The 11,944-nt window shown below is 41.1% G+C and overlaps 3 protein-coding genes across 3 annotated transcripts in view; all 3 read right to left on the minus strand.

The window, feature by feature from the left end:
* LOC311501147 (E3 ubiquitin-protein ligase TRIM21-like) overlaps positions 1–11,944 on the minus strand; it is a 233,948-nt gene that overhangs the window by 29,466 nt on the left and 192,538 nt on the right. The window lies entirely within an intron of this gene.
* On the minus strand, positions 1,778–4,044 carry prokr1a (prokineticin receptor 1a; the record flags this gene model as incomplete). Its single annotated transcript, XM_084562948.1, has 2 exons — positions 3,427–4,044; positions 1,778–2,474 (listed from the first exon to the last, which is right to left on the minus strand). Exons 1-2 carry the CDS (start codon positions 3,822–3,824, stop codon positions 1,778–1,780), a joined length of 1,095 nt encoding a protein of 364 aa, XP_084419074.1. The 5' UTR covers positions 3,825–4,044.
* snrpb2 (small nuclear ribonucleoprotein polypeptide B2) lies at positions 7,530–11,146 on the minus strand. The gene is made up of 7 exons (XM_084562991.1): positions 11,061–11,146; positions 9,592–9,663; positions 8,793–8,965; positions 8,484–8,618; positions 8,359–8,394; positions 8,071–8,159; positions 7,530–7,950 (listed from the first exon to the last, which is right to left on the minus strand). The coding sequence occupies exons 2-7, from the start codon at positions 9,653–9,655 to the stop codon at positions 7,791–7,793; spliced, it is 657 nt and encodes a 218-aa protein (XP_084419117.1). The 5' UTR covers positions 9,656–9,663; positions 11,061–11,146; the 3' UTR covers positions 7,530–7,790.

Genomic DNA, 11,944 nt, shown 5'->3' on the forward strand with positions numbered 1-11,944 from the left:
TTGAGTTTGGTTTCTTCTAAAGCCGATTTGTAAACAGTGCTCAAGATTTGTGCGCATGCTCCGCCTCTTCCTCTCCGTTTTTGGTGAATTTTTGAAAGTGGCTGTTTTTGATGCCATGGCAACCGGAGTAGTGGAAATATTAGAGCGGAGAAAACCTATTTTACCGATATATTTTACATTTCTTATCCAAACAACGTCAAACTTAGCAGTGCACATCTTCGTGCCCATAGCGAGACACCTGCCCAGTTTCAAATCAATCGGGCCAACGGTTCGCGAGATATGCGTGCCACAGAAAGACACACAGACGCTTCTTGATTTATAGATAGATGGCCTCGAGATGCTAACAGTTACCTAGCTAGTGTTCTCATCACTGCAGTTGTGTGTTATTTGTTTGATTTGACAGTACAATATTGTACTTTAGTTGTAAAGAGTTTCAGTTTTATAAATTGATGTTAAAATTGATGACTCCATGGCTTGCTAACTGCACGTTAAACTCGGATAGCGAACCCTTTTTGTTCTGACTGACAGCACTTGCTAGCTTAGCAACGTTAAGGCTACAAAACAACCCAGAATGCAACACTCTCTCCTACGTCATTATCCAGATGTCCTTTAATGTAGCTTGAATAACAGTGAGAAATTCATTCATTTCAGTTTATCTTTATATATTTATCTTTGTAGTGGAAATTTGTGTTAAGAAGTTAGAAATCAGAAATCAAAAGAGCCTGGCCTTTCTCTGTGTTTAATCGTACATCTGCAGTTGGGCGCACGGCACAGACAAAGCATCAAGCATTGATAGTGGAAAATGGTCAACGAGTTCACAAAACAGATTTAGCCCCCCCCCTTACAGAGATAACATGGCCTGCAACATGACCTGAACTCAAAGCAGTAAAACAAAAAGGCATAAATACAAGCATAATATAAATGTTAATGTTAACAACTCAACTTACTTATCACCTCTGTAGTGTTTCAAACAAGTGACAGGTGACAAGTCTACACTTTAAATCATGGTTTAAACACAGAGAAACACATTCCAATCATGAGCACATGCAGAGCAGGGTGTTGCTGTAAAAATTACAGTAATATTGACCAAAACTTTGATCGATCACAGGGACAAATATTAAATATGATCCAAAATGAAAAAGCCATCCAACAGTTCGTGTTCATATCGAAACTTTAAAAGTGTTTACGGTAAATGTAGTTCTGTCACATTTTACTCAGATAAAACTTTCTGAACCTTTGCGATGATGCAGATTTGCCTCCATGAACGGCCGACAGAGTCAAAAAATAAGACGTTTCCTTGTCAAACACAACATCTGACAAGTATCCTCTGAATTTCTCTCACACATGCAAAAAGTCTCAGAGTTATTCCACGTGTAACTTCAAACCGTGGCGTCTTCGCTCTATCTTTGATGCTGGCTTTTGGTTCTCGTCCTCCAGCCGCTGTCCTCAAACCTCGAACCTTTCCAGGTGTTTGTCGGGACCCTTTGAAGGTCTATCAATGATATCAATGAGCTGTTTGGAAGACAGGTTATTTTTCCAACAAATATTGAGTACTAAAGCCAAATGTATCTTACTTTTAGTTGGAGGAAAGGCAAAAACTAATTCTGAAGAAACTGTAGGTCAGATGTATGAATCCATCCAGAGTCGACTGATTTGTTCGACATATTCACCTGATGGAGTGAATGGTTTGATGAGCGCCACGGGGCAACATTACCTCTGCTGGAGGTTCTTTGATTTATCCACCTTTCTCTTGTTTGAACCTTCGGAGGTTTGAGCTCTACCTCAGCCGAGCTACATCCACGTCCTCCGTCACTCGCAGGGAGGACATCCGAGTGACGTCTTCCGCCGACTTAGCGGCCACAAACGTCACCATCCTCAGCGGGAACCTGCTCGCCTTCTTCAGGCGCTTGCTGTTGTTTCTGACGCTCACAAAGCAGAGCGTGTTGATGACCCCGTTGCTCATGGCGATGCACTCAATGATGTAAAAGGCCACCAGGGAGTTCCTGTCCCTGGAGATGAGGGTGGGGTAAAAGTCGCGCAGCAGGGCGAAGCTGTAATACGGCGTCCAGCACAGGACATAGGCCACCAGCACCAGGATCAGCACCACCACCGTCCGGCGACGCCTCTGCAGTCGCTTCCGGATCTGCTCCGTCTGGAAACCCGGAACGTCTTTAAACCACAACTCCCGAGAGATGTGGGTGTAGCAGACGGCCATGACGGTGACAGGGACGATGAACTCCAGGGCAAAAATGAGGAGGAAGTAGGTGCGGTAGTAGACCTGCTGGTCCACAGGCCAGATCTGAGCACAGAAGGTCTTGTGGGCGTGGCCTTCCACATGAGGGTACCTCGTCTCGGAGGCCATGTAGGCCGAGGGGATGGAGATGAAGATGGGGACGGTCCAGACGGTCAGGATCACACAGTACGCCGTCTGGTGCTTCATACGAGGCCTCAGAGGGTGGAGGATCGCCATGTACCTGCAGACACCAACAAAACAGCAGCTCAACGTTGATCCAAACTTACGTCATCGCTTTGATGACAGGAAACAGTCGTCCTGAAGGTCCGTTAATTTAAGGAAAGGACAGTTGTCATCACTGAAGCTTTTTTTACCGGATGGACAATTAATTCATTGTGGAACTCATGGTAATGGATCTGGTTTTGTTTCTTAGTGGTCACACTGAAATAACTTCAAACAGGCTAGAAACAACCCAGAATTCAACACTCTCTCTCCCAAAACGTTTTAAAAACACATTTGGATGTTTGGATGTAACGCTTCTTCATACATACACAGATTACACATCTGTCCTCTCTACCCATACGCTTTATAAATGGTAGTGGACATTGCATGATAAATGAAACGGGAGGAACGGAAGCAGCTAACGGCTAAAGTGCCAGAAGCAGCTTTTATATCAGCAGGACATAAATCATCAGCTCGTCTGTTTGACGTGAAGCGTCCTGCTCAGGATAAGAGAGGTTTCATCCAGACTTCAGGCTAAATATTTCCTTAGTGTTCAGCTTTATTTGTGATTCAAAGATCAGGTCATGAAGCTTTGAAGACTCAGAGAAGATTTAAGGAATCCAAAGAATGAAAGAATGAAGAAGAATAGTAGTTCAGAACCGACAGTCTACATCAGTGTATCAAATAGCAGAAGAACTAGCTCCGCCCACACACTAGCTATAGGTTTATGTTCTGTTTGTTTCATTGGGAAATATACAAGAGGGTTACCTAGTCAACCAGAGTCTGGGACTTCCACTGGAAACCAACTGTCTGCTACAAAGACAAGGATGTCCAGGGAGTCACTCATTAACCAAATTTAGTAAAGATCAGACCTAAAAATTCACGTTTTCTTGTCTTAGTCCATGACAGAACTTCTTTGGTGGAAACCTGGACCAGAACATGGACACTGCGTTTGACGAAGGTGAACTCACCTGTCCACGGCGATGGCCAGCAGTGCGTTGGTGGACACGTAGAGCGACATGGTCCGCAGGTAGTTGGTGGCGGCGCAGAGCACAAGGCCGTGTTCCCATGACAGCTGCTTCACCACGTAGTAGTCCAACAGGAAGGGGGAGCACACCACCGCCACCAGGACGTCCGACACCGCTAGGTTGGCGATCAGCAGGTTGGTCAGGTTCCTGAGCTGCTTGTAGCGGGCGAGGCTGGCGATGAACAGGCAGTTCCCGATGCCGCAGACCAGTATGATGCCCACCAGGACCACACCAATGATGATGGTGGCCACGAAGAAGGCCGGGCCCCGGGTGGTGTCTGGGATCTCGTCCAGAGGAACGTCGTAGTCCGGAACGTTGCTGATGTTGGTTGGATCGCCCATTTCAGATCAGGTCGACATGCTAGGACTGATCTGCAAACGGAAAACAAGGGAACAGGGAAATTAAATCAGAGATGACATGTATGACTATGTCACTGTTACTCTTCTGTCCATCACCACATTAAGCCCCACCCAAATGATCTGATTGGCCCGGCAGAACTTTGCTGGAGCAGAATCAGTTTCCAATGGAGAGATTTCAGAGCAACTTCACTACACTATGCCTGAGCACCCATAGGTAACTATGTTGGCCAAATATGATAATGTTAGCTGCTATGTTACCCTATGCAAGCTAATGGTAGCCCGAGAAAAATAAACAACTATACTAGTCAAAACAAGATAATGTTAGCTGCTATGTTAGCAACAGTAGCTGCTACATTGGCTTACATAAGCCAACAGTAGCCTCATAAAGATAACTGAATCAACTCCAAAGTGCTCAGATGACGTGTATGATATCACTGTTGCTCATCTGTCCATCACCACGTGAAGCCCCGCCCACATGATCTGATTGGCCAGGCAGATCTTTGCTGGAGCAGAATCTGTTCCCAACGGAGAGACTCCAGAACAACTTTACTCCACAAACAATTAGTGGTCAACAACTCAATCTTCACTTGACCCCAAAAATGGTTTCGACAGGAAACATGCAGCGTTTCATCCACCCATTCATCCATCCAGCCCGAGCTCCTCCTGTGTCAACCTTGTGACTTTATAACTAAGAGACTTGACCTCCCTTGTTCCGGTCATGACTACAATGACCGCTAGAGGGTGCTGTCACTTCAACGACAATATTTTAACGCTTTAATCTGCTTATTTTTAGATTATTATTCACGTTCAGAGACACAGACGACTCTTGAACAGCAACAGTGGATGTCGACACCCGACATGTCGACTGCAGGTTCACTGTTTGATTTAGAGTTTTTAAACGCATCATTTTCACGGTGCTGCTGATGGAGTCGCCCGGTTACCGCGTTCATGTGGAGTACTCGTCAGATTTGTTCAAACTCTGGGGAATGTCACGTCTTGACTCTGAAAACCTCTCTGAGAGTTTTATTACCATGGCAGCTTCAAGAATCAAACTCAACACGAAAACACCCACTGAGCTGTTTGACACAAGGATTTCCACATGCAGTCTGATCCAAACATGATCCAAAAAAAATGATCATAATTTAAATAAATTCAACAATAATACTGTAAAACAATTGTTTGTTTGAAAAAAAATCCATAAAAATGATTTTACTCTTACATGATGTAATCAATTTAATACCAAGTTGCTTTTAAATACTTTTAGTAGTTTTAATATTTATTTTACTTTGTTGATCATTGGATAAAATGAAAAAGGAAACACCCTCAACAAAATAAAATGTTTTTTATTTTTTTTATTTAGCACCTTTAAGGAAAAAACATACACAACTAATAATAAGGAGGAATAGAATATATTTTTTCCCTTATTATTTGTGTTTTTCTTCTTTTTTTACCACCATATGTTTTTGTTCAGGTGTTGCTCATATTCTCAGTTAACAAACATATATTTGTTTTATTTTTTTCTTTCTCAACCTTTGCTGTTTGTTTATTTTCGTGGCATAAATTTGTTTCCTTGCATTTTAACCTTACATCTTCATTCTGTGGCTAGCTGCTAGCCTAGTGATGCTAATGGCTGTTGAGTGTTTGTTTAAGACGGTGTATGTCGTTAAACACTGGCTGGTACTAAAGGGGATCCATATTGATCAGTCGCTCAATAAATGAAGAATGAATCTCCTCATACCCACAATCAATCAATCACGTTTAATAATAGATGCAGTGCTGGGGGGGGGGGGGGGGGGGGGGTCACATTAGATCATAATAAAACATGTGTTAAATGAATCTGTCTGAGATTCTATTCTATTCTATTTTTTAGTAAATAAAAAGAGATGCAGATTTATTAACGTTTAATCTTTCAGTTTTTCTGACACTAATGAGTCTCCGTACATCAACCAGTCAGCCTCTAAATCAATTTAATGTACTTTATTTATTTATACAGCACTTTACAAGAACCCACAGGTGAATCAGTGCTTTACAAGAGATCAAACATTAAAACACACACTGCAAAACAAGTACATGAGTAAAAGTGGGTAAAAAATAAAAATAATAAGAGGATAAAAAAGTTAAATAAAATAAGTGTCACCACACTAACTTGGAATTAAAATAAAACAAAATAACTTTTTTTACTTTTAGTCAAATCCTTAAGAGCAAAATAAAAAAAAATACGAAAATGTACTGTCACCACTTTATGAATTATTTGTGTCTTCTTCTAGTTAAAAGAAGAAATAAATCTCTGATATTTTCAGGTGATTTCCTCATTAAATCGATTCATTATTTGTTTAATATAACATAGAACTTGAAACCTGACGTTGAATGAGAAACACGATGAAATTAAAGAAGATTTAAACTCTCACCTGAAGCTGCTTCTCCTCCACGCGCTCTGCTCTCCTGTGACGAGAACGCGAGTAAAGCGCGTACCCGACGACCGCCCCCCCCCCCCACCCCTCCCCCCCCTTCTCCACACACCCGAAAGAAAGTCTTTGATTTGATCCATTAAATATTTATATTCATATACTATTATTTTAAACGATAATTAAAAGACATAAACGTAGACAGGGGTGTTGCCAGAGTCTCCTCCTTTCAGACAGAGTTCAGGGTTTAGAGATCCTTCTTTGACTGCTGGGTTAAAGTCAAGGTGTGAGGTTAGCATCGGGTTAGCATCAAGTTAGCATCAAGAACCGTCTGTTCATCAGTATGTCGATTAGAAAACAACTTTATTATCAGTTTAAGATCAGTGATAAGATATTTTGAACAGTTTGTATGTTTTCATGACTCTTTATCTCTTTTATCGTCTGTTTCTTCAATCAAAGGTTGTCAAGATGGCGGCAGCTGGACCATGTGAAGTCTGTCATGAACTTTATGGTTTTCTTCCATAGGAGGTCCACCAGGAGGACGAGGACCTTGACTAGGACCAGATTCTGGTCGACGTCTTCAAAACAAGATGGCGTCTGTCGTAGTCAGGTTAGTGTCAGTTATCAGTTAGCATCAGCTTAATAGCATGTTAGCATCAGTATTGGGTTAATGAAACAGGGTTATCGGGCCAAGAGACACAAAACAACTAGGGTGGACGGAGGAGTTTACAAAGTTATAGTTCAGATTCATGACTTTTAGTTTGTTTTGTTGAAGAGACTCTGGTCAACGTCGTCAAAACAAGATGACGTCTGTTGTTCGGCCACAGTCAGGTTATCATCAGTTATCAGTTAGCTTTAGATTAGAATCAGGTTAGCATCAGTTGGCACCAGGTTAGCTTCAGTTATCAGTTAGCATTAGGGTTAGCATCAGTATCAGGTTAATGAATCAGCGTTATTGACCAAAGAGAGAGACTCTTCGTTCGTTTTGTTGAAGAGACTCTGGTCGACGTCGTCAGAACAAGATGGCGTCTGCTGGCTTCACCTTTGCAAAGAGGGTGGAGTTGTATAACTTTAAACATGGTGGACGTTTGATCAGCTCCATCCAACCTTCCTTGATGAACCAACTCTTTCAGGGACGGGGGCAGTTGTTGCTATGGCGTCTAAGTGTGACGTGTCCAATGGGGTAAATTATTAGCCAATAACTAACGGCTGCGTCCACGGCTAATTAGATGTGGACACATTTGAGCTTGATGCTGATTGGACAATATTCAAAGCAACAAGAAAAACTCAAATTCTGAAAAAGCTTTTTATTATTTTACTTTACAAAATGAGACGTAGGACAGAGGTTTGTTTTGTTTTTTTACCTCTTGATCCCATGAATGAAAACAGTTCAACTAAAAATTTAAACAAAGCAGAAAAACAAAAATCTTTACACAAAAAAAAAAAAAACTTGATTTTTTTTTAAATCTGGGAGCACGATGGAAGTCCAGGAACAACTGTCCCACTCAGAGTCTCTTAGTCCCATCAGCGTTCAAACGTGGGACTACTTCTTGGCGTAGGTGATCTTCATGGCGCAGGTGGCTGTGATTCGGAATCCCTGCAGAGCGTCTTTGGCCACGCCCGCCTGAGTGTCGCTTTCAAACTCCACGAAAGAAATGTCGTGTTTCCCCGGGACGAGTCTCACCTCCTTGAAACCAGGAAACCTGAAGACGGCAAAAGAAAAAAGTAGATTAAATCAAATCTGCGAGACACGAGATAGCTATGCTAAGCTAACGACACGCAGTAGGCGAGACACTAGACCTAAAAACAACCACAAGACTCACTGGTTGAAGAGCATGGACAGCATCATCTCGTTGGTCTCCTCTGGGAGGTTATTGAGGAACAGGATGTGGTTTGGAGGGTTGTCTGGAACCTGAGGAGACGACAAGATCTGGATCAGCACAGAAACCAAACATCTGGTCGAGTTAAAACCAGAATCTGACTTAAAACGAGTTAAAGGAGACGTTAGCCGTTGTGTAATGGAGCTTCTGGTCACTTTAACACCCAATAACGTAACTTTATGTATGAAAACAAGCACGACGGGTGTTTTTAACATCACATTTAACTCTTACCTGTACTGCAGGTGAGTGCACGGGTACAGCGTTTACCTGTAAACCAGAAACACGACAGTGAGGACTCTTGTAAAAGAATGAAGTGAACATTAAACCCGACGCCACGAACAGGGAGCTGCACTCACCGCTGCCGGCTTCTTCGCAGCGTTAGCCACCAGCTCCTGAGCTTTCTTCTTCTTGTCCTTCTTCTTCTCCTTGTCGCCGTACGTGCCCTTCATCTTGGCGATGACCTCGGAGTCCGTCTTGGCGTACTGTATCCTCTGGAAAACAACGGGACAACCAGTTAGAGGGTGGACAGAAATCACACTGGTCCTACCATGGGCTAGCTATGCTAAGCTAAACGTCTGTTAGCTGCTACATGCAATGGGTGAGAAACTAAACAACCTAAAACCAGCCGACAGAGACACGAAACAAGCAGAAAGGGCTCGGCCTACCATGGGCTTGTTGTAGAAGGGGAAACCCTGCAGCTGCCGGAGAGCGTTGGTGGCGGCGGCGAGCTCCTTGAAGACGACGAAGGCCTGTCCCCTCATCGCCATCGTCTTCAGGGCCACGATGTCGACGATTTGGCCGAACTGGGAGAGGAGAGCGTAGAGCGAGCGCTTCAGCTCTGAGGAGAAGACGAAGTCCGTTAGATTATCGATTAGTGGTTCGGTCAAACATTTAACTAGAAACTAAAAACTTATTCTGTTCTCTTCAGAGGAGACATGAAATTCTTAGTCTCATCTTCTGGTCACATCACTGCTTCTGGATATACCACGTTTTTTATTTTGTGTAAAAAAATTAAAATCTTTTCCAACTCAAAGATGTGAAGCAGAAACAAGTCTGGACTGTTAGAGGCCAAATTATCCCCCAAATAATCTTTAGCGAGATCTGGTTCTAATCAGATTATCTTGTGAAGTGAGACGTTCACTGATCTTCAGACACGTCGTCTGGATCAATATCAGACGTGTTTGACGTTTAGGATTTAAAATCTAAATGATTACGTCACAGAAACCAGTCTACAAGCATATGGAGCAGCTCAGTGTTGCTGAGCAATGTTAAACATTCAGACTTCATGGCTAACGTTAGCTAGCCCTCCAGACAAAGCTTCAGGGAATGGTTTAAAAAAAAAAAAAACAGATCAACCAACTGTTTAATATCCAGTTCCCAGACGATGAATCCCTCTAAAAGTTGAGGTTGAGCCTTTTGTTTGTGTAAGAACATTGATTATTAAGATGATAAAATGCAACTCACCTTCTTTCTTGACTTTGTCATTGATGTTGTTGATGTAAATGGTGTGGTTCGGTCGGATATCCATGGCGGAGTCTGAGGAAACAACGAGAACGGGTTCAGCTTCTTCATCTGATTTAGTAAAAGTCTACTTGTCTCCATCAGTGTCACGTTTAGAAACAACCAAATTAAACAATTAAAAACGCAAAAAAACAGAACTGCTTGTACTACTACTTCGGTTGTGTCTTCAGAATTCTTCATCTCGTGGTTGTCTTGCACCATGAACCACTCAGACTAATGTTTACATCCATAAGACTCTAATAATACATGGATGACCTTTTGCTTTTTAGATATAAAATGTCTTCTTGTCATAATCCTGTTATAAGTTTATGTTTGGAGAATGAATATGCTTCGGATTAATTCAGTTAGCTCAAGTTTTTGATTTCTGGAGTAATGACGCTGTTGAGTTTATTAAAACAAGACGTAGCTTTAGCTAGAGTTAACATTTCACATCAGGAAAGAGACAGTTTCACGGAGGAGAAGTGATTTGATGTGATCGATATTTAATGAATTCCTGATCAGTTCTCTGGGTGGTTAAAAGTCGGTTTTAGAAAACAATTCTCCTCCTGAAATGAAAAATTAAGGTGGAAAGCTAAACGTGAACGATACAGGGACGCTTAAAAGTTTTTCTGTCTCTCAGAGTTTTTTCTATTTTCATAGAAATTAGTCAAAACATCAGTGGAGATTCACACAAGTCCTGAAACATGCGACAATATTAAATATCAGCGAGCTGCACCTCTAGGATTAAAAGTTAATTTCAAGATTAAATTAGACTCCATCTGTTTGGAATTGTTTACAGTTAATATAACGAGACTCAGAAACAGATTGAGTCCATCTGAGTGGACAGACGCTTTATTAGGATGACAAAAGTCAAAAGCAGCTCAAGTCTTGAGTTTAATTTAATTTCACACTTGGTATTCTACACACATATTATTATTTATTATCCAATTTGTATTTATTTATAAGAACTATTCATTTTACTACAGATGAAAGCAAGACTATATTATACTAGACATTTATGCTCTTACTAACATTTATACTAAATTAATACTTAGTTTATTTGTAACAGAAAGAACAAACAATACATTAGCAGCTTACAAATACTGTTTTATTTACTAAAAATGAAGCTGTACTAGTTTTATTTAAAGGTTAATGTTTAATCAAAGAACATTTAATGGACCGGAAGAGCCAGAGTTATTAAAGTTTTAGATAAATTAGTTGCTGGCTCTAAGCTACAGTTAGCATACGTTAGCCCCACGTTAGCTAGCCACCTCCATTCATATCGTTAGCTCAGCGGGTATTAGCTTTCAGGGTAACCCTTTTTAGTGCTCTTTACGGGGGGAGGTTTTTCACTTTTTCCTCCTTCCGTGCAGCTCTTGAAAGAACCTACATACGGTCGAGGAACAGACAATTGTAGGTAAATATAAACTCACCTGGTCTACGCTCACACCGCTCATGTACAACCGGAAACTCACGCTGAAACCGCTGATGGCGCCTGTTACTGATTTAACGAGCGCCGCCCTCTACCGCCGACAGCAGGCGGGGAGGGGAACTGCACCCTGGACCCTGTTTACAGCTGAAGATGAAACATTGAGAAATGTTTTGACAGTTTTACAGCTTCTACAGCAGCTTTAGGGCAAATCTTTCAACCAGTGGTGGAAACAAGTATTAATTCCTCTCATATTATGAAATGATTTCGTTACGGAAAGTAAAACTCCTCCAAATGTTCAGCAGAATTAGCAACAAAATGCATGTAAAATGTTAACTTATGCATATGACTATATATAGTGCAAACTGATTAGTTTTTCGGTAGAATATGTCTTTGGTATGGTCCTTGTAATTTTACTATGAATTGCAAAAATATGCACGCACAGTTTAGGCACAGTTTAGTAAATGTAAATATATGTTTTTGTTTTGCTGTGTTTGTATTTTTCTCAAATAAATCACAAAACGATGAGCCGCTAATGAGTTACTAAAGTTCTCTATATATATAGAACTATATAAAAAATATATGGGAGCTCTGCTACCCTTATATTTTATTTAGTATTATTTATGTTTATCATCTATCTATAATGTGTTTTCCACAACCATCATCAGAGAGATGATTTCTATTATTTTTTCTTTATAACATGTTATTGTTTTTGCTTTTTTTGCATTATGTCTACATGTTTAAGCCATAACTGCTCCTAAATCTTTTTCTTCGTTTTAACAGTGTGTGTATTTATATTTGTTAGCATGTTTTCTACAACCATCATAAGTGTAATATAGCAGAGGTTTAGTGTAAAGGCTACCAGCATTATAGTCTGTACATTTGTGA

The sequence above is a fragment of the Chelon labrosus genome, assembly GCF_963514085.1.
Source record: "Chelon labrosus genome assembly, chromosome: 2".
Taxonomy (NCBI): Eukaryota; Metazoa; Chordata; class Actinopteri; order Mugiliformes; family Mugilidae; genus Chelon; species Chelon labrosus.

What these genes read in the sequence shown, in the direction of transcription:
- snrpb2 (XM_084562991.1), bottom strand. Translation starts at nt 9,655, where the DNA reads ATGGATATCCGACCGAACCACACCATTTACATCAACAACATCAATGAC. An exon ending in TGACAAAGTCAAGAAAGAAG is followed by an intron (nt 8,966 to 9,591) that starts GTGAGTTGCATT and finishes TCTTCTCCTCAG; the next exon opens with AGCTGAAGCGCTCGCTCTAC. An exon ending in CTGTCCATGCTCTTCAACCA is followed by an intron (nt 7,951 to 8,070) that starts GTGAGTCTTGTG and finishes TGCCGTCTTCAG; the next exon opens with GTTTCCTGGTTTCAAGGAGG.